Raw genomic sequence first — 26,641 nt, 5'->3', positions numbered from 1 at the left:
CAGCGGGACCCCGTAGGGCAGAGCCCTCGGCTGCTCTGCCGTGTCAGGGCACATTTGCTCAGGCACAGAGGGGCTCGTCCCAAAGCCTGGATCCAGCCTAACCTCCTGGAACAACCCGGTTAACCACAGCACAGCTGCGATGGACGCACCGAGACCTTGCCCCCGCCCCAGTCCAAGCAAGAAGTACCAGCTATGGCTCAGGTACAGCTGTCTGAACTGACAAAGCCGGGCAAGGAAACATCTCAGATGTCTCCTCCGACGTCCCTCCTGAACATCTAGGACTCTAGGATTGACGTCCCTGTGATGTTTGGGATTTGCAGAGCACCCAGGGTGTTATAACGTGTTACATCCCTGAATCGGAGACCTGGCAGTAGAGGCGGGGAGCTTTTCTGCAGATTTCCACCCAGCTCCGTGGCAAATAACATGTTTATTTCTGTTAGGGGCACTGAAGACTCATCCCCAAGCTAGCTGCCCAAGGGACAAAGGACAGATTCAAATGGTTACAAGATTAATTCTTTCAGTACTAATCATTACATTAGCCCATGACCTTCAACACAGAGGTGAAGGTCTGGCAGGCACTACAGTGACCAAATCCACGGCATAAAGCTCCCGACCACGAAGGACGTTAGCAGGAATGTCCTAAAAAATCTAGAAAAAAGTCAGTTGATTTAAGCGTTTTCCATCTTTGTCACCTTGCTATTCCGAAGGAAAAGCAGGCAGCACTGCTGACGCCAAGCAGCACCCTGCCTGGGAGAGCACTCGATTTCTGCGTCAGCCAGACACGCCCAAGCTCAAACACAATCACATTCCAGTGGCTTAACAAATTAGAGTTCAGCGGCCGAGCCCCAGGAACGCACCACGCATGTGCTCACAGCCTCGGCAAACACGGCCACCTCGGTGAGGGCAGGTAAGCCCAGCCCAGCCCCAGTCCCTACACACCCACAGCGTGCGGTTCCTGCGACTGGGCTGACACACACGCGCACAGCCGGGCGCCTGGACCCACCGAGGAGGCTCTGATGCGCCCTGTGGTTTAAGAAAGTCCCCGAGTGCACGAACAGGTCACTCTAGAGCACACTTCATCTACTGGCCTCCCTTCTCACCGAGCACATGGCTGCCTGCGTCTTGGAGGAAGAAAGGCCTCCAGTGTTTAAAGGGATGGTTTGTTATTCTAGGCAGTGTTCTGCTCACCAGGCTTGCTGGTATCTCCAGCTCAGGCCCACATACCTGTATCTCCTCCTCATACATCTTCATACTCAAATCACTCTTGGTCCTTGATCTGCGTCCCAGAAACACTGTTGACATTTGCTAAAGAATTGGGGGAAGGAGGAGGAAAACAAACAGAGAGACATTCATCAGTCACTGAGCAGCTACAGGATCAGTCCCTGGAACTTCAAGCATCCTTCATGCGGACACCCATCATCCACTGATGAGCTGGGACTATCCTGGGCTCCTCCTATTGCCCGTGGAGAGAAGCATTTTAGGATGCGGGTCACCTGAACAAATGTAGGCATCTACTGCAGGCTGAGACGAATCACACTGAGCAGATCCTGACAAGAGGGTCCGAACTGTAGCTCGGACAGATGCACCTGCCAGTGGTGCTTGATTTGGTCAGATGAACACATCAGTGCCTGGAACAAGGTTCAAACCCAAGCTTCCCAACAAGATCTTATCTAAGAACAATTTCAGGTCCCACTCGTCTAGACCACAGCATTTACTTCATGGGCCTGGGCTTCTTAAATCGAGTAAGCAGAGACGAACTTTGAATTACTCTCCTGACCACATGAGTTATATGAACAGGATTGAGCAGCAAAAGAAACTCCAGGTCTGGCATTATCATTTTGGACTCCATTGCAAGGCTGGGGACAGCATCCTCCTTTGGTTCATTGTCTTCAAAACTGCTTCTGATCAGTATCAGCATCGCTATTCTGAATTTTGTCTGCGTGAACAAGAGCTCAGCCTTTAACTACCAAGCCAACCAAAGCAAATAAAGGTCACCTAAGAGACTGTAGCACCTGCAATTTGTACTGGCGATACAAGAATATAATGGCTATTATTAAAACAACCACTTAAGCTCTTCCCGGATGCATGAGACAACAGTTCTGAGAAAAGGGCAGTCACCCAGGTCAGCTCATTTTTCCAATTGCCTGTCCTGTTTTGGAATGAAAATGTAAGCAGTGCCATAGAGAAAAGAAGCCTGGCGTTTGGAATCGATACCATCGTATTGCTGCGTAATGTTTCAGGACTATCCAAGCCTAAGTGTACGATGGCACAGAGGGAGAGGCAGGAGAATTACAAGACAATGGCTTCCTTAGAGAAAAATACGTTTACTTTTTTCCCAGTCAGTACTGAGCCAGGACAGCTCTAAGCAAAATTTGGAGGCAACAGCCAAGGAGCCTTTGTCAAGGCTATTCAGAGTGCAGGGGAAATTCAGCTGCTACTTTTCTACAGCAGCAAAACTTTGTGCCAACGCTGCAGAGTCCCTCCAGTAGAGGGGGACAAGGCAGCAAGGGGCATTTGTGGCCCTGCCATGCCTCCCTCCCCTGAAGCCAAGAACTTGCAGTAAGCGTTTCCTCTTACCCCATATTTGTCCATCTGCAAAACGATCTTCTGTAGCTGAGCGATTTCAGTGGCAGCTGAAGTCCGCTTGTACAGCTCAATTATGCCAACCACTTCCTCCTTGGAGATCTCCTTCTCCAGCATGATGCCGTTGTCTTCTGGAGAGGCAAGAAAGAGGGAAAAAAAGTCTCCAAGATGAACATTGCTTCATCAGCCGCTATAACAATCCTGGAAGGCAAAGTTTAACAGCATACGGGACCAAGCCAGACGTCGGGCACAGTCGGTACCTGCTTCTGTGGTTAGAACGTGTACATCCTTGTCTCCCAAGGGAAGACGTTAACTAGTGTGTAGGGCCAGCAAGCATCTCAGCTTTTTGAAAGATCAGGCTCCTCGTATCTTAAAAAAAACCTTGTAGCTTTTTGCTTGCCTGTAAATTAACTAGCAAAGCAAATAATCGCACAGGAATCACACAGCCTAACACAGCTTGGGAGTTCAGTGCTAACAAATGCCTTTCACTGCACCCTTCAAGCTGGGTGCAGGAGGGATCACAATGAAAAGTGTTTCTGTAACAACGCCTGCCTCCTACGGGCCTGCGCCAGACAAATTTGGTCTTCTGGCACCTAAAGAAGATGAGGGGCTGATCAAAGCTACTCCTGTGGCTGAGGCCTTCATCACATTTCTGCGGGGAAGATTCTCTGGCATGAATCGTATGAGTGCAGTCGCTGTATCTCCTTCCTGCAGAAAAGTGTAAAGAATTATTAAGATAAGTCTGCAGGGAGAATGAAGAGAAAAGTCTGGGTGTAGATCACCCGAAGGAATTGCAGGAGAAGGGCCGCAAGAGATTAATGTGTTTATGGCACCTAAATTAGCAGGTCATGAAACTACACGCAGTTTCAGACACTCAGGACGGTGAGTAAAACTGATGACTCACAGGGGTGAGGGGACAGAGAGACTCGTCACCGTCAGTTCCTAAAGGGTACAGAAAGGTATGTCCAAAACCAGCACGTAGTCACCAGTCTAAATACAACTGGGAGACGTGGAAAGAATTGGATAGGCAGCATCCGGCGTCCTCCATGTCACAGCAAAGAATGCTGGCAAACCACTTGGATCCAGCGTTTTGGTGCCTGGATATTGGACAAGCCACTCGGAGACGCACGCTGGTGAGTATATTAGTGAGGAAGGGAAATTGGTTTCAAAAGAAAACCATCACATTCCCTTCCTGTATGGTCTTTTGTTGAGCTTTGCTACATCATTGCTGTAATGTTTCCTAGATTTCTTTCACAAAATGCACGTGGACTTCCTATCTTCAAATAATTTGGTTGAAACGGCTCAAGCAGTTGAAGTTTGTATGTGCTTGCACCCCCCCCCCACGTATATGTATTAAAAACCACATACATACACACGCACACTTTTGGGGGAGTGCTGGGGGAGAGATGAGGGGCAGAGCAGAAAGGCCAGTTAGAAATATTACACAAAAGCGTAAGAATGAGCTTAGGAAGTCAGGCTAAAAAAAAATAATAATCTGGTCTTTGCTGGCCCATCCCATTCTCTCCTACAGACATAAGACACCAGGGAGAGAAGACAAGGTTGTAGGTCAACCAGTCTTCAGTTCTGACCTTCTGAATCTTGGTTCTTCCGAGTGTAGTTCATGCGGAAGACAAAAGCATCCAGAATAAAAGCCACGATGATTGTCATCACCACCTGGGAGAGGACACGAACAGAAGAAATCAGGAGGCTGCTGCTGGGGGATTCTTCCAGCCCAATTCAACAGGAAGCTGAACATTTGGTCTGTGCTTCCACTTTCTGCTCCCCTGCTCCTCCACAGCAGAGGGGATGCAACATGTCACACATCTACCTGTGAGGAAACCGCTAACAGTCAACCACAACGGGGACAGAACAAAACTCTTGTGCTGCCCTAGTCCTTGCCCCCGGCCCAGATTTGCGTGGCATCAGCTTTGTCAATGCCCATAAACTGAACTTTCTGCAAGTGATGTGGACTCACACCTGCTTTGGGAGGATGTTTATGCAGAAGAGCAAAGTTGTCCTCATTTAGGGATGGAAGCTCCCTCTGGAACACAGTAAAAGCTGTTTCCCCTCCTCATTCCCACTATTTGATGCACAAAGCATGTCCAAAAACCTACCATGGTCACAATATAGAAGATCATGAAGTACAGACGGCTCCAGTGAGTGGTTTGGGATGTCACCCCTTCCTAAAGAGGAGAGCGAAGAAGTCAGTAGCGCACAGAAGAAGGGAGAGTCTACTGCTAACTGCTTGCCAACATAAAGCAGTGTAAACACCATCTATCTCCCATTCATGGCTCCACAGTTAGCCCCAGGGACTGCCTTCGCAATGCTCAATGCCCCAGCTGGTCCTTGCAGCTAATCTGCCTCTCAAGCTAAAAAGGGAGGTTCCTATAGGCAAACACACAGAACATTCAAAGCTTGTGGCTGTAAGAGCCATTGCTGCTATGAGAACATTGGCTTGGACAGCAGGGTGACAAGCCGGAATACACAGTGACTTCATTTGACCAGATTGTGAAACTTGGCCTGAAGGCTGGTCAAGATTCATGAGAAAACATGCCCAGCAGCACGCCAGAGCTCAAATGCCACCACAGATCAGGACCAAAAAGATATCTGGCAACAAGAAATGACAATGTTGGGCCCATTTCCAGTCCCCAGGGGAAGAAAGCAGTGGTGGTGTGGAAGATCTCGCTCAGCTGGCAAAGAGCCTGTGCTGTCTATACACGCAAGGTAGCTGGGGTTTACTTACCATGATGATGTACCAGTCATTGACGACTGTCAGCTCAAACAGCGTGACTGTGTACGAGCGGGAGAAAAAAATACAGACAATTGCTTTATCCATCCTGATGTAATTTACAGTGATTCTTAGACAAAGTATTTGACAGGGAAGATTGAAACGAGACACCAAAGTTTCAGTACAGCCAGCAAATCCAGAGACAGATGCAGACCTTCATCACTGCAATTACTTCAGACAAAGGAGGTCAGACCCACGGAACCAGGAGCGTGGTTTAATCTATATTTCTTAAAAGAATCAGAAAGAGACCTGACCCTTTCCAACAGAGAGCGTGGAGACCTCTGAAACCTCCAGGAGATAAGCATCTCTGCTCACACATTCAGAAAAATCACAGTGAGTAATCAACACGTTCAAATTATTCTCCATCAGTGTGTTTAAAGAAATGTATTACCTTCACTATTCACTCTTTAGAAGGGTAGTGACTTAAAGCCCTCCTTAAACATCTCTGGAAGTCTGGTCTGACCACCAGTCAGAACGGATCTGCTGGCTTCACACTGGCTTTTAAGAGACATCTGCTTACCTTGCAGAACAGTCATGGCACGATTAGTCAGCTGGAGTTCTCCAGACAGAAAGAGCGGGAGCTGAGTGTTTGAGGTGCATGAGTAGGACTCTATGGGAGAGTCCCAGCCTTACATGAGCATTACAGTCCTGCCATCCAGCTCTGTAGGAACACAGATGCACTAAGGAATAATCTTCACGACAGACAAAACTGCCCTTACCGAAGCTGTTCAAAATGTTGTCGAAGTTGTTGAGATAGTAATAACCTTCTTCCACAACTGTCTTGTTGCCAACTGTATGATTCACCCAGCGGTAGGAATCCGCGACTGTGCTTGTGCTGGTTGGAGAAACCAGGACAAAGAATGAGAAGAGAACCAGAAAAGCAAGGAAAATCTCAAGGGTTATAAATACTAAAACACTTTGAAGGTGGTGAGAGGGTGGCAGTTTCTACCTCTTGGCCAACACTTGCCTTTTTCTCGGGAAGAAAGCCTCTCTCCTTCACAGCTCAGCACAAGCCCAGGGAGCACATGGAGTCATTCTAATCATTCAGCAAATATTATACCAGAGAAACTGAGTGTTTGACTTAGGCTCCTTGGCTCACACCCTTAAAGCTTGGCATTTCCAAGTGGTCTGCCACCATTTAAGATAGAAGGGCACAGGACAGCTTAGCTTCCAAGACCAGGTGAATTTATCTTGGTACAAAGTGAGGCCTAAATATGTAACACGTCTGGCCAAGCAACTCTGGCATCACCAAGATAAAAAACTCATCTTCACTCTAGGGCAGATTTTACAAGGGTTTCCAGCCATGGCACCACAAAGAAGTCCTCCCAGAGCAGCTGAGGCAAGTTACAGAGCTCATTAAAACCAGCCAACCCTACCACAGAAATCTCTCCTTTTCCAAATGCAATGCGAAAGCCATTTCATCCAATCTTACCTAGAGAAGTCAAGCGTCTCCTAGATTTTCCCAGCATGTTGCCTGAGCTGCAAAACCCCGTTCAGACCCGTCCTCTGCCCATTTCTCCACAGGGAGATAGAGCTGCCAGAGCTCACTGCTACTGGCTGTGCACCAAAACCACTGCAGAGGGGGATGGATTTGCAGTACTCACTTGCAGCAGTTCGGGTAGACCACGCCAGCAAAGAACTCCATGCCAACAATGGCAAAGCAATAGTAGAAGATCAGCAGGGTTAAACCCAGGCTGGAGGCAAAAACAGAGAGAGTACTGTGCTACTGAAGAGCTGCTAAGGCAGGGAAACACAAAGTCACAGGCTGGTTGCTGTGGAAGGGATTTCCAAGGGATGGGAAGCAGCACTGAAAACCCCAGACCACCCTTCCTGCCACTGTGGCTCTGCAGTTCTTTGCCCGCTCTCATTCAAGAAGTCTTTGGACAAGGAGCTTGCCACTCGCTGAAGAGAGAAACTAAAGAGCAGCCTGGATTCCCTCCCAGCCTGTCTTTTTCTGGTAAACAAACGCCTCTCCACAGTTTCTTTAATAAAGAACACCACACACTGTTTCTGCCCTCCCCATGCCCTTGGACGCAGGGACTGTGCCAAGAACAGGGTTCTCTAGCTAACACGCTGCTCTGCTCAGACCTCCTTCAAGGGAACAGGGCCTGAAGATGCCAACACCAAGCTCCTTCTGTCCCACCGCTTCACAATAACGCTCTCGAGTGGCTGCACTAAGGACAGGCAAACACCTGGGGCTGAGTATATTTGTGCCAATGTTCCTCCCAAATGGGCCTCCCCCGTCACCAAAAGCTGGGATGGGGGACAAAAATTAAACAAACATCAAGTCTTAGTCATCCTCCTAACACAAAAGCAGGAGGAGCCCCAGGGTGCTGGAGTGAACTCCAAGAAATTCAGATTAACACCTCACTGCAGCACACGGAAGAATCAGCAACAATCCATTGACAGATCAGAGCATAAACACCTTTAGCAGGTTTGACAGGTCCCTATCCTGACCCCAGCCCTAGACACTAAACCTTCCCTCCCCTCTCCCCGCCAGCACCCAAGGAAAAGAAGACAGTACCTGGCCATCCGGGGAAACAACTCAAACATAGTGTCCAGGACATTTCTGTAGCGTTTCTTCAATTTAAATAGCCTGAAAGGAGAAGCCAGTTGTTACTTAATGCACTGCACTTCCCTGGTGTCACTGGAAATAGTTAAAGAGAGTATCACAGTCCTCTGTACCTCCCAGGGCAATGAGCAGTAAGGTTTCCTGACACCAAACTCACAGCATCTGCTCTCGCTCAAGTGGTCTCCGCTCACCTAACAGCGTCCCACTGTCCCGTCTGAATGTTTATGACACATTCAACTAAGTGTTTACAGGCTTGAGGAATCTCGAGGAAAAGTCTGTGTCTTCTTACACAGCGTGATGCCTAAATAGCTATTTTTAAAAAAAATAAAAATCATAAGAACTTAAACTAGACCTCTGTGCAGGATCAGGATTCATTACTCCTTTCCTCAGTCACAAGCTTCTCTGTTTCCCCCATGACCCAATAAAAACTGATGAAAGAAAACTACATTGTGCCTGCTAATTTAAGATTTGGCAACTCCATCAGCCTTTACAGAGAAACACAGCTGCCAAACCCAGGCTTTGGCAGGGGAGCAACAGAGAAAACATTATTTTTTTTCCCCCTTGAGTGTTATAAAGTGTTTTTTAAATCCTCACTGAAGAGCTAAATTACATTAGCTTGTTTTTAACAAAACAACGTTTTGCCTCAAATGCCTATGGCTCTCAAAGTGTTCTGAGAAGGTGAATGTACCTCCGAAACGGGCTCGAAAAGAGAGGGTTAATCAGACCCCTCTTACTGAGCTGCAGAGAGGTTACAGGCCACAGCCTTGCTTAAAGTGTGAGATGCAGTTAGAGCAGGGCTGTACTTCACCCTAGAAAGCAGCATCCTTTGAAAACCGTAATTTCTGGTAATTCAATGGAAATTATTAAACTGGCTCAGACTGTCTCACCCTGACAGAAGAGCTTTTCTCTGAACAGCATCAGACAATTCAGAGGAGGTGTAAGAACCCCACGAAGGCAGACACAGGATAATCTGCCCCCGGTAAATCCCTTGATCTCTATTAGAGATCAGCTTAAGCTCCAAAGCACGGGGTTTCATATCCCATCCCAAGTTTTTGTTATCGTTCATTTTGATAACTCTGGCTAATCTCATTACCCCACGCAATTCCTGTTCTCCATGGTCACGTACCCACAGAGCAATCCTTGCCCTCTCCTGGTAAGGAGCTTGGTCCCCAACCGGATTGATGGAAAACAAGCCTGGCTGTTTTCTTCCCCACCTGCTCTCCGTATCCCCCTTCCCACCAGCCTTCCCGTCTCACCTCAGCAGCTGAAGGGGTCGCAAGACCACAATGAAGTAGAACGGCTCCATGTTAAACGCCAGTGCCATGAGCCCCAAAAATGCAAACAGGGTGACTGAGAAGTCAAAGCTGAGAAGAAAAAAATAAAAGAAAATAAGCGCAGTGATTTATCGCTAGTGTTTCAGCAGAGAAGAGGTACTTGGTGCTGCCGCAGCCTAACAAGACGTGCAAGGCCAAGGTCAGAGGAATTATAATAGCCTGCTCTACAGGCTTAAAAAGTCATCTCAGAAGTTGATCTTTCTGACCCAACAATTTCCACCACCTCTCTCTTAAAACCATCAGTGTTTGCTTACAGATTCCAGCCTGAGGACAGGTACTCAACGGGCCCCAGTCCAGTGGTCTTGAGGAGCAGCTCCACGCCATAGACTGTAAAACAAGGTGACAGCCCTGGTCAGAAATCAGCAGCATCACAAGGAGGGCTTACGCAAAGGCTTGCCCTCGAAGACATGTGGTGCTTTATGTACAGGACTTCTGAACGTAGGTTTAACAGTCCCCCACCCATCATCCTTATTCCCAGTGAGATGCCAAAGAGACGTTTTCCCTCCAAATCAACAGATTTTCCTGTATTCATGGTGATTTCTCTCCAGAGCAGTCTGCAAAACACTTAGTTGGCTAACACACTATAAATGTTGAGGCACAAGCTCCCATAGGAAAGGCCAGAAAGCGGTGTAGGGAATTCAGTCCTGCCTGTTTATTTCCTTCTGTCTCAGTGGAACATATCCACATCCCATAGCCTAGCCTGGACCTGCCGGGAGACATCCTTTCAAAGAAGAGCCATCTACTTTCACCCTCTGTCCTGGCAGCACCTTGTGGGCCCGTAGATTAAACACCACCATGATGATGCCCTGTTTGTCATCCCAACATCTTTCCTTCCAGGTTCCGAGGACCAGGGGTGGGAGAGACGAGCTGGGCGACAACACCCTTGTGAAGTGTTGCAGAGTCCCCCTGCCTTCAAACTTTCATAAGAAATGTTTTGAAGACTAACGGCCGGGGAAGCACTAGAGCTGCCCAGCAGTCAAATAAGAGGTTAGCAACCTCTTCTTAGATTCTCCAAAGCACCTTCTGCTACAGTTTTACACACTGTTTTGATTCAGTGGAGCTATACTTTGCTTCTCCTCTCGAGCAAGAGGTGCTGGCAGGAGAAGGGAAGGGAATTCACATCACTGAAGAGTTCCATGGCAGCGCAATGAACCAGCACAGGAAGATGCAATTCTTATACTTGGGCTGAAAAGGCAGACTAAAGCACATGTTTATGGAGGGGATGATGTTCAATTAGAAAACTCAGCTCATCAACTAGTTCATCTAGTCCTTTCCGTCCTCTTCTCAGCACGGCCCTGCACTCCGGTCTCTAACAGGACTGCCTTGCTGTGTGTGGCCGAGAGCCAGCTCACAGCTGCGATCAGATCAGAGCTGATGATGCCTCCTGGAACGGGCAGCGCAGCGCAGAGCAACGTGAGCAACTCCACACAGAGCCATCGCAGGTCTGGAGGAGCTTACCACTTTGCACGCTGTACCTAACAAACGAGGCTATTCTGCTCTCGGGGCTGAAACCAGCTTTAAGAGTAACAGAGCAGCTTTTGCAGAGTGTTGCACCGGAGGTAAGAAGCTCCCCAGCCTGCAGCCGCGGAGGGAGCTGTGTAACAGTGCAGCAGTGTTCACACGGGTCTGCGTGGAGGCTGACAATCCCTGCCAGGCACAGCATTCTTCTAGATGGAGTCTGGGCACCTGTGGCTAAGTTTTAACTTCAAAGTGAATAATTTTCTGAGAACAGAGCTTTCTATTCCCCTCCCAACTCCTTATGAAATGACACAGCTCGGTTGGGAAGCATCAGCTTACTCGTGAGGAAGACTATGTAGCTCCACGGGACGTTTCTGGAGAAGAAATTCCCTCCTGCAAGACACAAGAAGAACTTTTTCTAGCCTTCTCTTTTTACAATCCCCCAGCATCATAGCCAAGAAACAAGCTGCGATGTTTCCTACCTTGCAGCATGAAGGTCTCAACAAGAATCCAAATTCCGTTCACAGCCACCACAGTATCTGGAAAACAAAGTAATAACCCATAGCAAACACACTCCTGGACCAGAGGACATCCATTTCCTAGGCTAACAAAAAGAATACAATATAGGACACGCAGGAGGGTGAGTGTTTCCAATTCAACTAACAAATTGAACTCATAACTTGGGAGCATCACAAAACTTCTACCCTGACTTTTCCCAGGCCTTGAACAGATGAAGTACCTTCACGCGCAGAAAGAAACAAAACTAAAACAAAACAATGGTATGAATCATGCTCAATCATTTTTACTCATAATTATCTTACGCTCTGTCATGTTATTACCTGTGTATTTCAGCTTTCTCCTAGTTCTGGAACAAGATCTTGAGAACGACTAGATCCCCAACAGTGCAGGCTAAACCCCTGTTGGCTTGGATCTGTCGCTGCTCCCCAACTTTCAAATGCTGAGAACTGAAGGTGCGGGATTTCTCCTTTTCACCCAGATCTCCTCACTCCACCCCACCCCACTCTCTTTAGTTTAGCATCCTCGTTCACAAAAAAAAAAAAAATAATCTTCTCCTCCAGTATTCAAAAAAACCACCCCAAATTACTGGGTAGGAATAGATTGTTCAGAACATAGCGAGTAGCACCACAAGTAAGCACTCTCGCTCCTCTAGAGGAGCACTAAATCGTTCTCGCAGGCAGTACAGTTGCCAAGCAATCCTTCCAGTAACGAGGATGCTTGCACCTTCTCAAGTGCAAGTAGAAGAAGGTGGATGACTGGCAAGGCAGCTCCTTACCCAGCATCCTTCAGCTGCAAGATAAAAACCGCAAAGCTCGTGAAAGCTAACCACCAACCCACCCAAATGCACCAAGCCGACTCCTACAGAATCAGCCCCACAAGCGCACTATGAAGCGGTGAACCAACGCGCCTCTCCAGAAGACCTGACACAGCGAGCGCTGAGAGCCCACGCTGCAGCAGCAGTCGGTACAGGCATGCGGTTCCCTCTACCTCTGCCAAAATTCCCGAATATGTACCCGAGCCATGGTCCAGACCAAAGACCAGGCCCCACCACGTTGAGCCCTTGGAGGGGCTGGCGCAGACAGAGCACCCCAGACCCACGCAATCAAGGGAGTCTGGCAGAGACACCACTCCTTACTTCTACTTACACATGGTGTATTGGAACACGCGGGACTTCACAAGGATGTTGATGCCTGCACGAAGGAAAATATGACAAAATAAATGTTAACGCGATCCTCCATACCTCATGTCCAGCTTCCTCTACCTTCTCCTTAGCGACCATTTTTCATACCAATCCTGAGCACAGAAACTAAGCAGATTAGCAGATCATTAACTTTCATTTCTTGGGACCAAGTTTGAATTTCCTCTAGAATTTTAGCAGCAATGAACTCACTATACTTAACCCCTGAGATGCCTTCCCCCCCGCCACCCCCGCTATATACTAGTTTGGTGGTGTGGACAGAGGTAAATGCAGCTGCTGAAGCACTGCCCGTGTTCGGAACAACACAAACGCTGTCAAGAAGGGTTGCGTGCATCAGCGGAGACGTGCAGGATTCCTATGGTAGCTGCCTGTTTGGATCAAGATGGTATTAACTATTTCCTACTAGCATACAACACTGAAAAAGAACTGCAGATAAGTTCTTAGATTCTGACTTGCTGCATTCAGTCAGGAAACTTCTGACATGGGAGATAATTCACATTTTCAAGACAGATTACACTGACAGGTATTTCAGACCTCTTTCCCCTTCCCCAGCAGCTGCACTTGACCTGTACGATTGCTGCAACCGCACCTTGGGACTAGGAAGCCTAGCAGCTTTTGTGAAAACACAAATCCCACTCCACGGTTACTGCCGTGAGTTCCCGCCTGGGATATGGGGAAACAAACCTATAAGCTCTGCTAGATTCAGCAATCATAAATCCCCATATAACCCTTGTGCTGAAAAAGGAATACAGACCTCCATGACCTCAGGGTCTGGTTCGCTACAGAGCTTCTGCCAAGAGGTCTCTAATTTTAAGGAAGACAGGGTTGGGGTCAGAGCACAGGGAATATTTACATGACAGAAATCTTCCTTGGAGACTCTGAATACAAGGCTCTGGCCTTGGCGGCTCTGAATACACAGAGAGTTGGTTAGTAGCCCTTCTCTCAGCTGTTTACCAGGGCCATTAGAGAAGGTCCCTTCAGACGACCCTGTCTTTGTAAAGAAATGTTCTTCCTGCTAGTTGAACACTTGCTGTTGTGAAAACACAGCCTGTTACCTTTAAAAATAAGGAATGCTGTCCGTGGAAGGTCATCAAACCAGTGCTCGCGGTTTCGTTTTGCCTGGAAGCAGAACAGCCACGATCAGAAGTCATCGATGCTACATCCATACAAAAAATGTGCAGTGATGGAGACCCACCTTAACCCCATCACCTGCTTCTTTCAGATTGCCTTTGTTTCTTACCCACCTTCCCTTTCACCGCTGGCCTCCTTTGCTCTCCCTCCCACACACCCTTCCCCTCTTCTCCACCCAATAAATACTCACCTTCCATTTTAAGCCAACAACTTCATAGAAATTGTAAAAATCCTTTAGACTGCAAAACAGAACAGAAGCATTTGATTAGAGCCTTGGAGTTGATTAGATCCTTAATTGTCCTTGCCAGGCATCATCAGTAGAGAGTCCCTGGAAGTTATTAACTCTTTATTAGGACTGCAACCATAGTTGATATAACTTAACACTGACCTCTTCCCACTCTGACTGGCAATAGCCGGAACAGGGTGCAAAGCCTACCTTCTTTGTGTAATGCTACAGCCCTTAGAGGAAACTCTGACTCTGCTGAACTCCACAATTTTACCACCGAGAGGAAAGACCCGAGGCTCAGACAGCAAACTCCAGGGGACAGAGGTTGTACTAGTCTTCATGAAGAAGTCTTGGACTGCCTTAATTACTCGTACAGTCCTTTTCTAACACCTCTGCACATTTGCTTTTCAAGGCAACAATGAAATTTGAAAAAGGACATGAAAACAAAGAAACTCATAAAACATGAGTGCCCGTCTAGGTGCTCAGGGTCAGGCCTGTAACAGCTGCGGGTGTCTGAAAGTGGAGGATGCTGAACTTTTCAGATTCTTCCTGGTGTCATTACGTGCCTAAATTTAAAAGCTTCAGCCTTTCTCCCTATGCCATTTTCAACCGTTCTCTGTGGCACTTGAGTTTAAGAAGCAGCATCGGCACCTGTTTCACGAGAGACTCACTGCGAGCCTGTCTGTGGCCAGAACAAAGGAAAAGGAAGAGAAGGTCTCTTGCTCTAATTCCCTCTACTTCCACGCTGGCTGGAGTTAGCTGCACCCACCCACCAGAATGGTAATTCTCTGCCTCATAACACAGAGGATGACAGTCCCGAAAGCACCAGCAGAACCAGATTTTAATTAACAAAACCCTGGGGGGCACAGCCAGCTGCTGGAAAAAAAACCCCAAAACTTGTTAAGCTGCGAGGCTGCACTGTGTGAAGAAATGCTCCTCGCAGGCTCTAATGCTGTTCCTCAATTTCTCGCTCCTCTGTTCTGGGAGGGGAGGTGGGAAACAGGCGCTGCTCGGTGACTGCCAGCAGAGCGCTGTATCCACAAGAGGGCACGCAGGAACTCCATCACCTCCGAAGAAAAACCTCAACTCTCAGGGTACCCACCCCTCCAAGCTCCCTGCTTTCCCAGACAAATCACATAACTCTGTTCCCACATCTCAGACGACGTTCATTGCATAAACCCAGCCATCCTCTCCGAGGTACAGACCAGCTTCAGCGAGTGAAGCAACCTCCCTGCTCTGGGTGCAGCGGTTAAGACCATCCTACCTGACTAAAGGAGTATTGCTTTGATTCAGTGCTTTGAAAGTGAGATATCGTTCTCTGGCACACATCCGAGGCTTGTAAAACCGCAACAGCCCTTCAAAGTGCTTGAAGGAAATTCCAGACGGCCTCTAGAAACAAGGGAATGTTGTCATAAGCAGCGACATCAGGCAGAAGCACATAGAGGCTAGCGCATTTAATTCTCACTCCGGATTTGTTCTAAGCAGGATTTCTACATTATCGTAAGATGCCATTATAACTAAGCCCCAAAAGTACCCTAAGCTATTACTTTAACGAACTGAGCGTACCCCAGAGCACAGAGATCAGAAAGCTCTCCTGGCAATCGGTCCCTCCAGCAACTGCAGAACCGTTCCCTGTTGCCCTCTCATGTGAAAATTGTCCAACCAGACACCCCAAGCGACAGAGTTCAGCCACTCTTCTTGGGAAATTAGTAGACAGCCTAACAGATCCCATTACTGGCACTTTTTTAAGACTATCAGCTCTGTGCCCTAAACATGAACTAATCTGCTAGAAGTGGGTTAGTTATTTTGGGCCTTATTTCTCTTGCTGCTCCACAAGTTAAGAAGTCAACCCTCTCCCCCAAGTGCTCTGTCCCCATAAAAAGTTGTTTGTAGGTGAATTACTTCTGCTTTTGTACCATTTACTTGCGCAGTATCTAGCAACTGTAGTCTGTCTTCGCTTGTGTGACCCACCCCTCCGCTAAGTACTGGTGCTTGAGAAGCAAGTCCTCAAGTGACCCACACCGAATCGGAGAGAAATCCATGATCGCATGCACTCCAGAACAAATTTCACCCATTTTATCAAGACACTTCCATAATTTCACATGGAGCTGAAATTCAGTCTACTTCGTTTTTTCCTCCAGAATCAGATACAAGTAAGTCACATGAATTAAAAAAAACAAAAGAAGCCCTTGCTGAGCATGATTACAGTCAACAGACATAAATCATCTTTTTCGGAACGTGCTCCTTAAACACTCCAGACCACTGGTGTACTTAAAACATTGCTGCCCTCCCCTCCTGCCCTCCCCAGGCTGTTCTCAGCCTCCCTGCAGAGCCCTGTACCTGTTTGGTGATCAGCAAGCGGTAGGCATGCTGTATGGCCGTGCGCTTGTGCAGCAGCAAAGACTTAAACTTCCTCTTCTCGATGTCATTGAAAGTGTCAAACACAACAGCGAGAAGCTGCAGAGAGAAGACAGGAGAGAAAGTCATGTTTTGATCCTCACGCTCTGCAGCTACCTGCGCTAGTGCTTCTCGAACATCCAGTGTAGAGAGGCAACAAGAGGCATTGCCTGCAGGAGGAATTTACTAAGCACTACGCTGACGGAGGCAGGATGGAGTCAGCGATGGCCCATTGGCCATAAGGGATCACCAAACACGCTGCACACACACTGATCCACTTTTTGGAAGAGGTTCAGATGTTTCTGGCCTCCTAACACTCACTAGTAGTTTCAAGCCCACACATGCCAACAGAAAACAGTATCAAAATGTTTGTTAAAATGCCCCGATCTCTTCCTGGAAAGCAGGTTTTGAGGGCTGCTCTCTGGACTCACCCTTCCACGGGACCTTTGGCAAACACATGTCAAAGCTAACCCTTCATCTAGGACAGCAGCAGTGAAGTCCCAAGCCCACTACAAGCGTCAAATCACTCACCTTGGGTTGCAGAATCCCTCAACTCCTCTAGCAAGCCCTTTTCCACCACTCACATCCTCCCCTGAGCTGGTTTTGTCCCTGCCCTAGATGCTGCAAGAAGCAGAGCCAGCACAGCTGCCACGCTCTCACACTGCAGTTATCAGCACTCTTCAAGTCCTGCCATACTTAGTAATTCCATCCCCTTCAAACTGATTTACAAAGTCTTTCAGGCAAGCCCAGATAATAAAAGGCCATTTTATGATAAATAATTAAGACAGAAAAGGACAATAAATTTCTTGCAACTGAGTATGTCACTCCAAGCATGATATTAATGTGCAAGAAGTTGAAAGATACTCGTATCATTCTGTTTTCTGTGATTTAGTTCAATTCCTTGTGGTTAAACATTAAAAGACTCCTGTAGCAAAGCTGCCATTTCTAGAAGCACTCTGCCAAAGGGCCTGAGATTATCACAGAGCACTCTTGGGAACGGGGAAGACTCTGCTGGGCAACGAGCTCCAAAGTCAGGCAGAGAGAAGTTGAGCGCTTCATGAGGTGACTCACCAAGTTCATGATGAAGTACAGCTCAATGGAGAGATACACTATGAAGAAGACACAGGACCAGGGGTTCCGGGCATAAGATGGCATCATCACATCAGGGAAACTGCACCCGAAAAAGACACAAGTTTAAGTACCAAATAACTCCAGCTACACTTCCCACTGCAAAGGCAAGAGGCACAGGACGCGGGTGTGTCTCTCTAAACTCACATCCAAAGATCTGCACATTTCTGCAAAACGTGGGGTTGCTCATGACACAGAAGTTTGTGCCTAACAATGAGCAGCACGAACAGGATGAAAAACTTCTAAATATGAAAAGCCACTCCTTGCACATCCCAAAACCCAAACGGGCAAAGGGGATTTGTCACGTGGCTAAAGGGTTGTGCTTTGATATATAGCAACGACAGCAATACAGCCTTGGTGTAAGAGCGTTACAACCCACGACGTATTCCATCCTTTGCTGATTTCCTAATCCTCAGAGCTCTCCCTGACAGCAGATCAATATTTACCCACTATTGTTACCCCTGTTTCCTAGCAGATAGGTGAACCGAAGCAGAGGAATAGGCAGTTACTTCACAACCGCAAACTGTCAGCTGACAAAGGAACACAAATAGAAACTTTCCCTTCTTGGACCAAGGCCTAATAAAGCCATTTCCCCCCCTTATTGCCCTCACAGTGATGATGTGGTCTGAGTTGCTTAGAGATAACTCTGTGTCTGAGGTCACAGTGTCCTAAACCAAAATGAAATACCAGTTCTTCCCATCCAGGCTGACCCAGGAAATCTCCCTCTCACGTGGAGGAAAGGGGTCAAATTTGGAGACAGAGCATTTCTGCAAATAAACTCTTGGCTCTGCTAGACTTCTCTGGGGACAAAGGGAAAGACTGAGCTAGAAAAGCACAAACTTACTTTGAAGTGGTCAAAAGCACGAAGAGATTCACAAGGCTGTTCTCTAAGGTATTGAAGTACTGAAAAAAACCCAAACTCCCATGAGAAAATGCAACCAGAATTTCATAGTGACGTTTCATTCAAAAAACCAGCCAGCCAGCCCACCCACAGGCGCTTCTGCAATTCCCTGATGCCTCCCGTAGGGAAAGGGCACTTCACCACTGGTCCTTTTTAAAGGTCCCTGAGAGATGTCATGTGAAGAGTTAAAACAATCGAAAGCTCATCTACACATCTTTGTGGTAGTTACTCCCAGCAAGCTACAGACGCGGCAGCTGGACTCTGACAGCTGCGGTCTGAGGTGGCCGAGCTTTCACCTTCTTTCCCTGGGGACAGCAGCAGGTGGCTTGTTTGACTGAATTACGACACCAAGAACGAGGAACAACTCGGTGAATGTTCCCTTTGGGACATCCTGTCTTTGAGGTAGTTCTCTGCACCATCTTCCTTCCCAGCAGGAGGTAAAAGAGGGTAACGCTGCCAAGCTCGCTTCTGGCCTCTCAGGCCACCACCCAGGAACAAGCTACGACTGCGCAGTTATGTTTGTTTCTTAACCATGTCAAAACGGCACTCAAGCCTCAGTTGAAAGGATCAGGGATACTCACCGGATCCGAGTGGTTAGGAGAAAACAAGTAAAAACCTAGAGAAGCAGCAGAGAAGGTAGAGGAGGAGAGAGGAAAGGGGGAAAGAACAAACAAAAATAAAGTCTGTTAAACATCAAGCAGCAAAGTGCTGAGTCTCTGGTTCCCAAAGAGAAGGTCACACGAAGAGTAAGCCCTCTCTGACCCCATGAAAAGAAGAATATTTGGAAGGCCTCCTCCCTGCAGATTTGCCTGTACATGTCATTGGCATTTCATTGATCCTTTCAGAAAACAAACTTTCTGGGGATGGTTTGGATACAGGACTGGAGCAGGTACACTACAAACACATGCCATTTGTGGGAATGGAAACTAAACCTATAGATTGAGGAACAGCTGACGGAAATAGAACTTGGAAAACACAGACACACACACACCCCCAGTGCACAGACTATCCTCTGGAACAGGTCAAAAGGACCTTTATCTCAAAATCAAATACCCAGCTTCCAGATTTTTTGGATCTTTAATTCTGCCTTCAAGATGACTGCGGATAAAACGTGATAAATGGAAGATCCTGGCAGGACTCGGAACCTGATCAGCTTTATATTAATCCAGGCCGTTTGCGTTGCTTTTGGACAATAGCTGGTTAAGAGTATCGCTTCGCCTTCCATAAATACAACTCACCCAGGATGGCAAAAATCACCATGAAGAAAAGCAGGAGGAGAAGAATGTCAATAAATGGTGGGAGGGACTGGAAGATCTGTCGCAGGTTTCTGAAAAATAAGAAAACATTAACAAACCAAAACTTGCATGTTTTCTCCTCTGGGTTGACAGGGAAAAAACTCCAACACCATACTGTACTCGAGGACTTGCTTCCCACTCCCTCCAGGGATTAAAAGTAGAAAGGTAGGTAAATTAAGACCGTTTCCAAGCTACCTATCTGTCCTTTGCAGTCAGCTCTCAGGTTCTGCAAACAACAGTAATGTCACCCTGTCAACTTTCCTTCTCCAGACTAAAGACTAGTTCTCTGATTCATCGTGCAGTTCACAGGCAAACCCAGGAGCCAGAAACAACGCAGCCACGATCACGTGTTGTGCTCTCGGAGGTAGTTTATACAGCTGAGGACAGTACACATAAGCACATCCAAAGCTACTACCTATGAAATTTCCCTACATAGGCGAGACACTTCAGTCACAATTACTATAGATCTCCGAGATCTGAAACGCCCATGAAAAACACTTATTTTCCCGAGATGCCTGCAGGATCAGAGTGCTTTTCCTCCACCCCAGCCCCAGGGATGACAGCAGAGAACCCAGCCAGCTGACTAGTCACCTTCTGACGGCACCACAGTAACGGCAGTCCACCAAGAAGATACAGCGCAGAGCTCGTGTTATCCGGACGTGTGAGGTTTGCCGCACCAACACCACTATGGCCTCTATGAACTGTACAAACAGCACGCAAGTCTGCAAAAAAAGGGGTTTAAATGAGGCACAGTCTCCTTTCAGGAAAGGCAAAGCTCTCACTGACCACCCATTTATTTGGACGCTTTAAGGGTGGGAGGTGTCTCTGAGAGCTTAGAGATCTCACATGAATCATTTGGCAGCTGGGACACATGGCTACGTTATCCCGGCTACAGTACAGGCCAATATTTAATCCGGTTTTTGTTTCCAGAAGACAGTGAAGGAGAAACACCGACAATCAGGCAGATAACTTACCTTCACCATAGTCCTTTTGTGCCTGATAAAGGTTTGGAAGCCCAGCCACCTCATCTTCATTGAGAGTTCAAAGACCACCACAATTAACGCAAACAGCTCCAGGGTTGCGTGGACCTGTTACAATACAGCAAAGCTTAAACCAGAGCTTCTAATCACAAACAGCAGCGCACTGGAGGCCACGCTTCTGCCCTTGCTTTTTGAAGAAGCACATGAGTTTGACAACAGTGTGAGCACAGCTGGGTGACACGCAGGAAAACCCAAGGCCACTCTTAAAGCTAGCACAGCCCTGTTTTTCATGTTTTCTATATTTACTGCTTTGCGCTTTTATTAAAGCCTGAAGAATTTTCCTCTATTCAGTATCAGCCCAGAATTTCCTGGAAATCCACATCCATTTTTGGACTTGAATAACATCAAAAGAAAGTATCAATACATTTGAAACAAAAGGGCAAGACAGCAGCGACTCAAGCAAAAACTTAAAAAAAGTTTGAGACTGTGCATTTTTTTAGTGAAATGCAGGAAGAAAAGCTGCTGGGCAGACAGAATTTCCACAGAGAAGAGTTTTCTCTTTGAAATAGATGTTCTGGACAACCACAGATGGGGTTCTGGAACAGAACAGCGCTTTTGGCAGTGCTGAATGACCCCTTTTCCATTGGAAGATGCAAAACGCACCACATAGACAACAACAGTATTTCCTTACAGGCTCAGCTTTAGCCACAGCTCAAAACCCAAATTCAGTTATGCAGCCCTGACTCATTTTGAGCAACACTTTGACCCCAAGGTTGTCACGCCTGCTCGACACCCCTGGCATGGTCTTAGGGTGCCGTTAACAGCTTGAAAAGCAGATGTAGAACCTCCCACCAGCGACAGCAGCTCCTAGCACTGCACGTGACAGTGGTACCTCATGAAATGGCTGTGGACTGACAACAGCACACACCAGTTTGCGTATCGCTTCTCTCAACCTGCATTTTGTGAAGCTTAGACATAAAACTTCACGTCATTCACGCACACGTTAAACAGAAGGGTTTGCTGGCCGGTGTATCTGCTGATAACCAATTTACAGAACAAGCCAAGTGGCTTTTTCCCTACTACTGCTACCTTCTTCCTCTACGTTTAGCCTTCTTTTCCCTCGTACCCACCCCTGCAAAACAGGCCAACTTCTTCATTTTGCCCCAAAGTACTTACAAAGATGCCAAGACGGAGCATAGGAACAGCCGGTGCCTCACAGAGAGACAGCAACAGGAGAAGCAGTGCCGTGCTCAGCTCCATTAGGTAGAAAAGGTGATTGTGTGCAAAGAGGTAGGCAGCAAGTGCTTTGGCATTTTTGGGGTGAGTGAAGAACTTATCGTTATTTTCTCCTTCCTAAGGCAGCAGGAATAAAGAAGAGAATAGCATTAGTGACTCTTGGTACTACAAGAGAGCTTTCCACCTGAAGAATGCAGACTTTTGTAAGGATTAGATACAGTTCCCACCTGACTATCCCCACTTTACAGCCCGACATTAATCTGTTTATGGAGGAATGAACTCTACACACACGGGACATCCCCTTCTGTTCATAAGCATATTTCAGTAATGAAACTCATTAATATCCACAAACAACTCCTTCAGAAACCCTTGAGCCTTTTCAGAATGAGGAGGAGTGCTGAAAAGAGTTTATAAAGATAGGCAAAGAAACTTTAGTCAACATCCCAACATAAACACAGCGCTTCATTTACTTGCAACCACTTCCACATGTTTACAGACTTTTTTGATTAAACTTCTCCAGGACAGAACAGGAAAGCACACAGATAAGCTCCAGGGCACCTGGCTGACAGTTGCTCCTCCTTATCTCGGCCTTGCAAAATGTCTGGGAGAAAACACTGGAGCACAGAGAGTGTTTTCTGCTTCGGGAATGTGAGAAGACAGGCTCCATGAAAAATTAACAAGTTGCTATGCTGATTTGTCATTCCTTCTTAACTAGAAAGCTTAATTAACATGAAAAGGTCAGATACTCCATCTTAACAGTTTGCCTACAACTGATTTTTAAACAGCCACATCATTACTATTTTTACCTCTAGGAAAAAACTTAGTTTGGGGAGAATTTTGTGTTTTTTCATGCAGAATCACCCAACAGCTTCTTCTCTTTCTTGAGTCAATGGTTTAGGCAAAGGAGCCTTTGTCACTTACAGGAAACTTGCTGCCTCTTGGAAACTGTCATAAGAGATTATTTTTCCCCAGCTGAGATAGTCAGATACACAAAAGGTTGTGTTTTTTTTTTTTTAATTAACATCTTTCCAGGTAAGCAATTACTGTAAGGACAGTAAGCTACCACTATCAAAGCAGAGTAACTGCGACTGCAAATGGATAACAGGGTCAGGAAATAGGATCTCCTTTAAGAAGTGAAGCATCCTCGAGACTAATTCAGAGGAAGGTTTCCAATATTTCTCATTTACTCATCTCACAGGGAAACTCACGTTCTGTTTAAGAACACACACACACACTGCCGGGTCAGTGAGCCAGATTGCGAACAAGACAAAACCCAGCAGCAAGCTCCATAAAACGCAGCCCCCCCCCCTCTCCAAGAGAGCGCTAGCTTAGATCAGCAGGGCATTCTTATTCACGCCTGACAAAACACACTTGCAGAATGAAAAATAGTCTAAATTCTGCCTCTCGGTAGCCAAGTAATTCAAAACGTTGCTGGACAGCAAAGTCCTCTTATTCAGATAAGACGCTCTTGCCTGCAGCTACTAGTTCAAATAAACAATCTGCATGCGCTTTAAGTTACATCTACTTCATTTCAAGGACACTGGCATCATGACCATTGGTCAAGGCAGCAGCAAGAATAATCTGCATCTGAAGGGCCAAGCCTGCTGCGCCCATTACCATCAAACACTGCAGCAACTCAATGACCCTTTGCAGAGCATCTCCAATAATCATGCGTTTAAACATAAGCCCGGGAGGAGCTGGGGCTACCATTAGATTGTCAGTGCTGCTCTAGCATACGACGAAGCTGAAATATTACCAAGGGCCAAGCACACCCCATTTTAAAACACCAGAGAAGCAATACTTCTCAGTCCTACGATGTAGGAGGAGGGAGGAACAAATGGTTTCAATCACCTTGCAGTGCCTTAAGTGGAAAACCTAACTGGGTCCAGAGCACTTCAAACTGCAAAGCGGAGCCTTCAAAAGGGAACGAAGAGAAGGAGGAAGGAAGGACAGTAAGGGAACCAGCAACAATTTCAGACTCTGGAAGAAGCTCAGTTTTGGTAGCTAATTCATCACACCAGAGCGTACAGCGATCTTAAAAATATTATAACTTTGTTGATTTAATTATGGTGTTTCCTGTAATTGGAGCATGGGTAGGGTTGGTTTGTTTCTTTTTCTTTTTTAAATAGGATAAATTTTACTCCTGGGCTGACCCTAATCTCAGGACGCTTTCTTCATGTACAACTCAAGACCTCAACCTGCTCTTGTGTCTTACGTGACCTGCAGGGCTTGACCGATGCTGAACGAACAGCCCAGGGCCACCCAACAAAACTGAGGCCAAGGCAGGATTAGGACGCTTTTGCTTAGCGATACGGTTTAGCGATAGTTTTTGTCAGAGTTGGGTTGGCGGTTGGACTAGATGATCTGAAAGGTCCCTTCCAACCCAGGCAATTCTATGATTCTATTCTAACACGAGATGTGTCCAGGAGAGCATTGACCATTTACCCCAGAGTGACTGAAGACATAAAACAACGATCTGTGACAAGTTACAGAAATCCCCATGGCGAGGTGGCAGAACTGAACGTGTGCTGAATCCCTCTGCTGCAGTCCTCGGCACTGGGAGGGGTGGGGGAGGAAGGGTAGCTTGTTCAGGTGCTCCCGAATGACTTGCCAGAGCCCATTTGAAGGTGCTTCCAGCATCTCCCCGCTCTCCAAGCGGATTCCTTCACAAAGCACCAATTTTTTAACCTCAAAACAGCAGCTCTTTGTTTCTTATAATCAAGAACTACCCTAGCTTGAGAAGTTCGTTTCTCACACAGCACAGCAAACAGCGGGGCTCACCTGGAGGTAGATCGCTGCCTCTTGGTAGTTCATTTCCCAGTTGTGTCGGGCAGAGCTTTGCTGCGCACAGCAGTCCCCCGCAGCAGGGCTGGATGCATCATTAATAACGTCATAGCTACCTCCATCTGCATCAGTACAATAAGAGAAAAAATTGATTTACAATTAAGCGAGACGAGATTGATCAGGAGGCATGCAAACAAGCCAGGCACTGGGACCGGAGACAAGCATCAAGAGGTGGCAGAGTACCCAGGAAACTGGCAGCTTGTACACAGACAAATTGACTCTTCCCATGCAGGAGCTTTTAAGAGACTCACTCAAACTCAGCACTCCAACACGGGAACGTTCCCAGAAGATCATCAAAAGAGACAGCATCCTATTTAATACAATAAGCAGGTCTCCTGGCTCAGCAGATCTGTGCTGTCATGTTCGTAGCATACCGCCAGCAGTCAAACTACAAACAGGCAGGTAACAGCTAGAAGTCTCCAAGGATGGCCAACCCACAAAATAAAAGTGGGCTTGCTAAAGGAACGCTGCCTTTTCACATTTAATAGAGGGAGAGACCACGGGAGAATGGAGTACAGGCCTATCACAGGCAAGGGAAAGCAGTCTGAGTAGAGAAGCTGTATAGGAAACTAGTAACAGCAGGACAGCGTTTTTAGTAGAAAGCCTCATTTTTCAGAGCTCTACCGAGTCATTAACCAATGCATCTCTGCAACACTCTTTTTGGTGCCGGTAAGTACCGATACACCTCTGATGCAAACAAACAGCGAGATTAATTTTCTGTTCATATCCCATAGGTTGATTTTGAAACTTCTAAGAGCGTGTCTTTCACATCAGTAAAGCACTATGAAACAACGAACATTTGTACCAAATTTCATAACTAAAAATTTCATGGAAAAAAAAAAAAAATTCTATTGCAAAAAGCAACTCCCAAGCGTAGCTACACATACTTAGGGCCCTTCCCATAGGAGAGCTATGCAGGGCACATACACAAACTCCGGAACACTTGCCATTTTTTGTGTTGTACAGCCTCAGTGCGATTAAGACATATGAAAAACATGCACGAAGACGATTATTGTTCAAAAAGGGGATGTCACTTGGTTTCTTCTTCCGGGACTGGGATTTTTATTTTGCACCTTTGACAAAGAATACTGAGCGGAGACCCCATGGAAGTGAGACCTGCTTAGGGTCATACGTGAGACCTGCGGTGGAGCCGTCCTCGCGCTCAGTTCTCCAGAGTTTCAGTCATCACCCAAACTACACGGTTGTTCTCGCTCTCAGTAGAGACTTCCCTCCTCCAGTGCCCCACATTCCCAAAGAGGGTACGTGTAAAACTGATCATGCCAGCGCAGAAGTGCTGACTTCCCCCCTTTTCCCCCACAGCAGCTGTGATGTGCTGGCTTGCTCTCTCTGTCTTAGGAGAAGTTATCAGAGAGTGGGGAAAAAAAAATTACAACAAGGTTCTTTTCCTCTCGCGTGATAGCATGCTGAAGATTTGCTGCATCTCTTTGAATTACTGAGTCAGTCTTTCTAGAACACCGTCCGGAGTGGGGAGTGCCTAAAACTGCACCCATCGAGGGAAAGGGCACCGCGTGCTCCTGACAGAGGCAGAAACCCCTTCACCAGTGCAGAGCCACAGCCGCCTTTTCCACCCTCAAACGAAATTAAGATAACATTTATCTGGGATTTGTGAAGACTTTTCAGATTGCGTACTCAGATTGCTGAGAATCCTGCAGCATTTAAGCCTCTTTCTCTTCCTTGCTTCCCCCACACCCTTAAAATACCACTCAAAATCTGGACGAATGTTTGGATGAGGCCGATTCCTCCCCCACATCCCTTTTACACCTTGAATGAGCACATTTCTTGAAAAAAACTGAATGACAGATATTTTATTTATCCATTGAACTGGAATGGATTTGTTTGCCTTTTAACTGAAAGATGACACCAACATGCAAAAATCAGCAGCTTTACATTGTAAGCACCAAGAAGTTCTTAAATGTTATTATTTACAAAGCTTTTACTGTGTTTTCAAAGAGACAGACTGCCTCAAACCGCAGCCTGACAGCAAAAACCTCTTTGCATTTAATGCTTAACGGAGTTGCAGAAGGAGCACA

General features: G+C 46.8%; 1 protein-coding gene across 4 annotated transcripts in view; it reads right to left on the bottom strand.

Annotated features, from left to right (window-relative positions):
• Nucleotides 1-26,641, bottom strand: part of TPCN1 (two pore segment channel 1) — a 48,831-nt gene that overhangs the window by 2,795 nt on the left and 19,395 nt on the right. For 3 of the 4 annotated variants that reach the window (XM_063350944.1, XM_063350943.1, XM_063350945.1), the window contains 25 exons: nucleotides 24,528-24,652; nucleotides 21,687-21,863; nucleotides 20,505-20,618; nucleotides 20,122-20,252; nucleotides 19,474-19,562; nucleotides 18,817-18,851; nucleotides 18,179-18,237; nucleotides 17,278-17,377; nucleotides 16,150-16,266; nucleotides 15,074-15,198; nucleotides 13,774-13,822; nucleotides 13,508-13,571; nucleotides 12,400-12,444; nucleotides 11,218-11,274; nucleotides 11,075-11,128; nucleotides 9,532-9,604; nucleotides 9,200-9,307; nucleotides 7,896-7,967; nucleotides 6,976-7,065; nucleotides 6,091-6,206; nucleotides 5,327-5,373; nucleotides 4,698-4,766; nucleotides 4,173-4,257; nucleotides 2,578-2,714; nucleotides 1,225-1,305 (listed from right to left, as the gene is read on the bottom strand). In XM_063350944.1, the coding sequence (XP_063207014.1) occupies nucleotides 1,225-1,305; nucleotides 2,578-2,714; nucleotides 4,173-4,257; nucleotides 4,698-4,766; nucleotides 5,327-5,373; nucleotides 6,091-6,206; nucleotides 6,976-7,065; nucleotides 7,896-7,967; nucleotides 9,200-9,307; nucleotides 9,532-9,604; nucleotides 11,075-11,128; nucleotides 11,218-11,274; nucleotides 12,400-12,444; nucleotides 13,508-13,571; nucleotides 13,774-13,822; nucleotides 15,074-15,198; nucleotides 16,150-16,266; nucleotides 17,278-17,377; nucleotides 18,179-18,237; nucleotides 18,817-18,851; nucleotides 19,474-19,562; nucleotides 20,122-20,252; nucleotides 20,505-20,618; nucleotides 21,687-21,863; nucleotides 24,528-24,652 (2,219 nt within the window). Of the gene's footprint in view, nucleotides 1-1,224; nucleotides 1,306-2,577; nucleotides 2,715-4,172; nucleotides 4,258-4,697; nucleotides 4,767-5,326; nucleotides 5,374-5,891; nucleotides 6,207-6,975; nucleotides 7,066-7,895; nucleotides 7,968-9,199; nucleotides 9,308-9,531; nucleotides 9,605-11,074; nucleotides 11,129-11,217; nucleotides 11,275-12,399; nucleotides 12,445-13,507; nucleotides 13,572-13,773; nucleotides 13,823-15,073; nucleotides 15,199-16,149; nucleotides 16,267-17,277; nucleotides 17,378-18,178; nucleotides 18,238-18,816; nucleotides 18,852-19,473; nucleotides 19,563-20,121; nucleotides 20,253-20,504; nucleotides 20,619-21,686; nucleotides 21,864-24,527; nucleotides 24,653-26,641 lie in introns of those variants that run through there. The other variant, XR_010073138.1, reaches the window with a different exon arrangement.

This window comes from Chroicocephalus ridibundus, chromosome 13 (genome assembly GCF_963924245.1).
Source record: "Chroicocephalus ridibundus chromosome 13, bChrRid1.1, whole genome shotgun sequence".
NCBI lineage: Eukaryota > Metazoa > Chordata > Aves > Charadriiformes > Laridae > Chroicocephalus > Chroicocephalus ridibundus.
The sequence above is the reverse complement of the archived record's forward strand: the minus strand, read 5'-3'. Positions and strand labels throughout refer to the sequence as shown.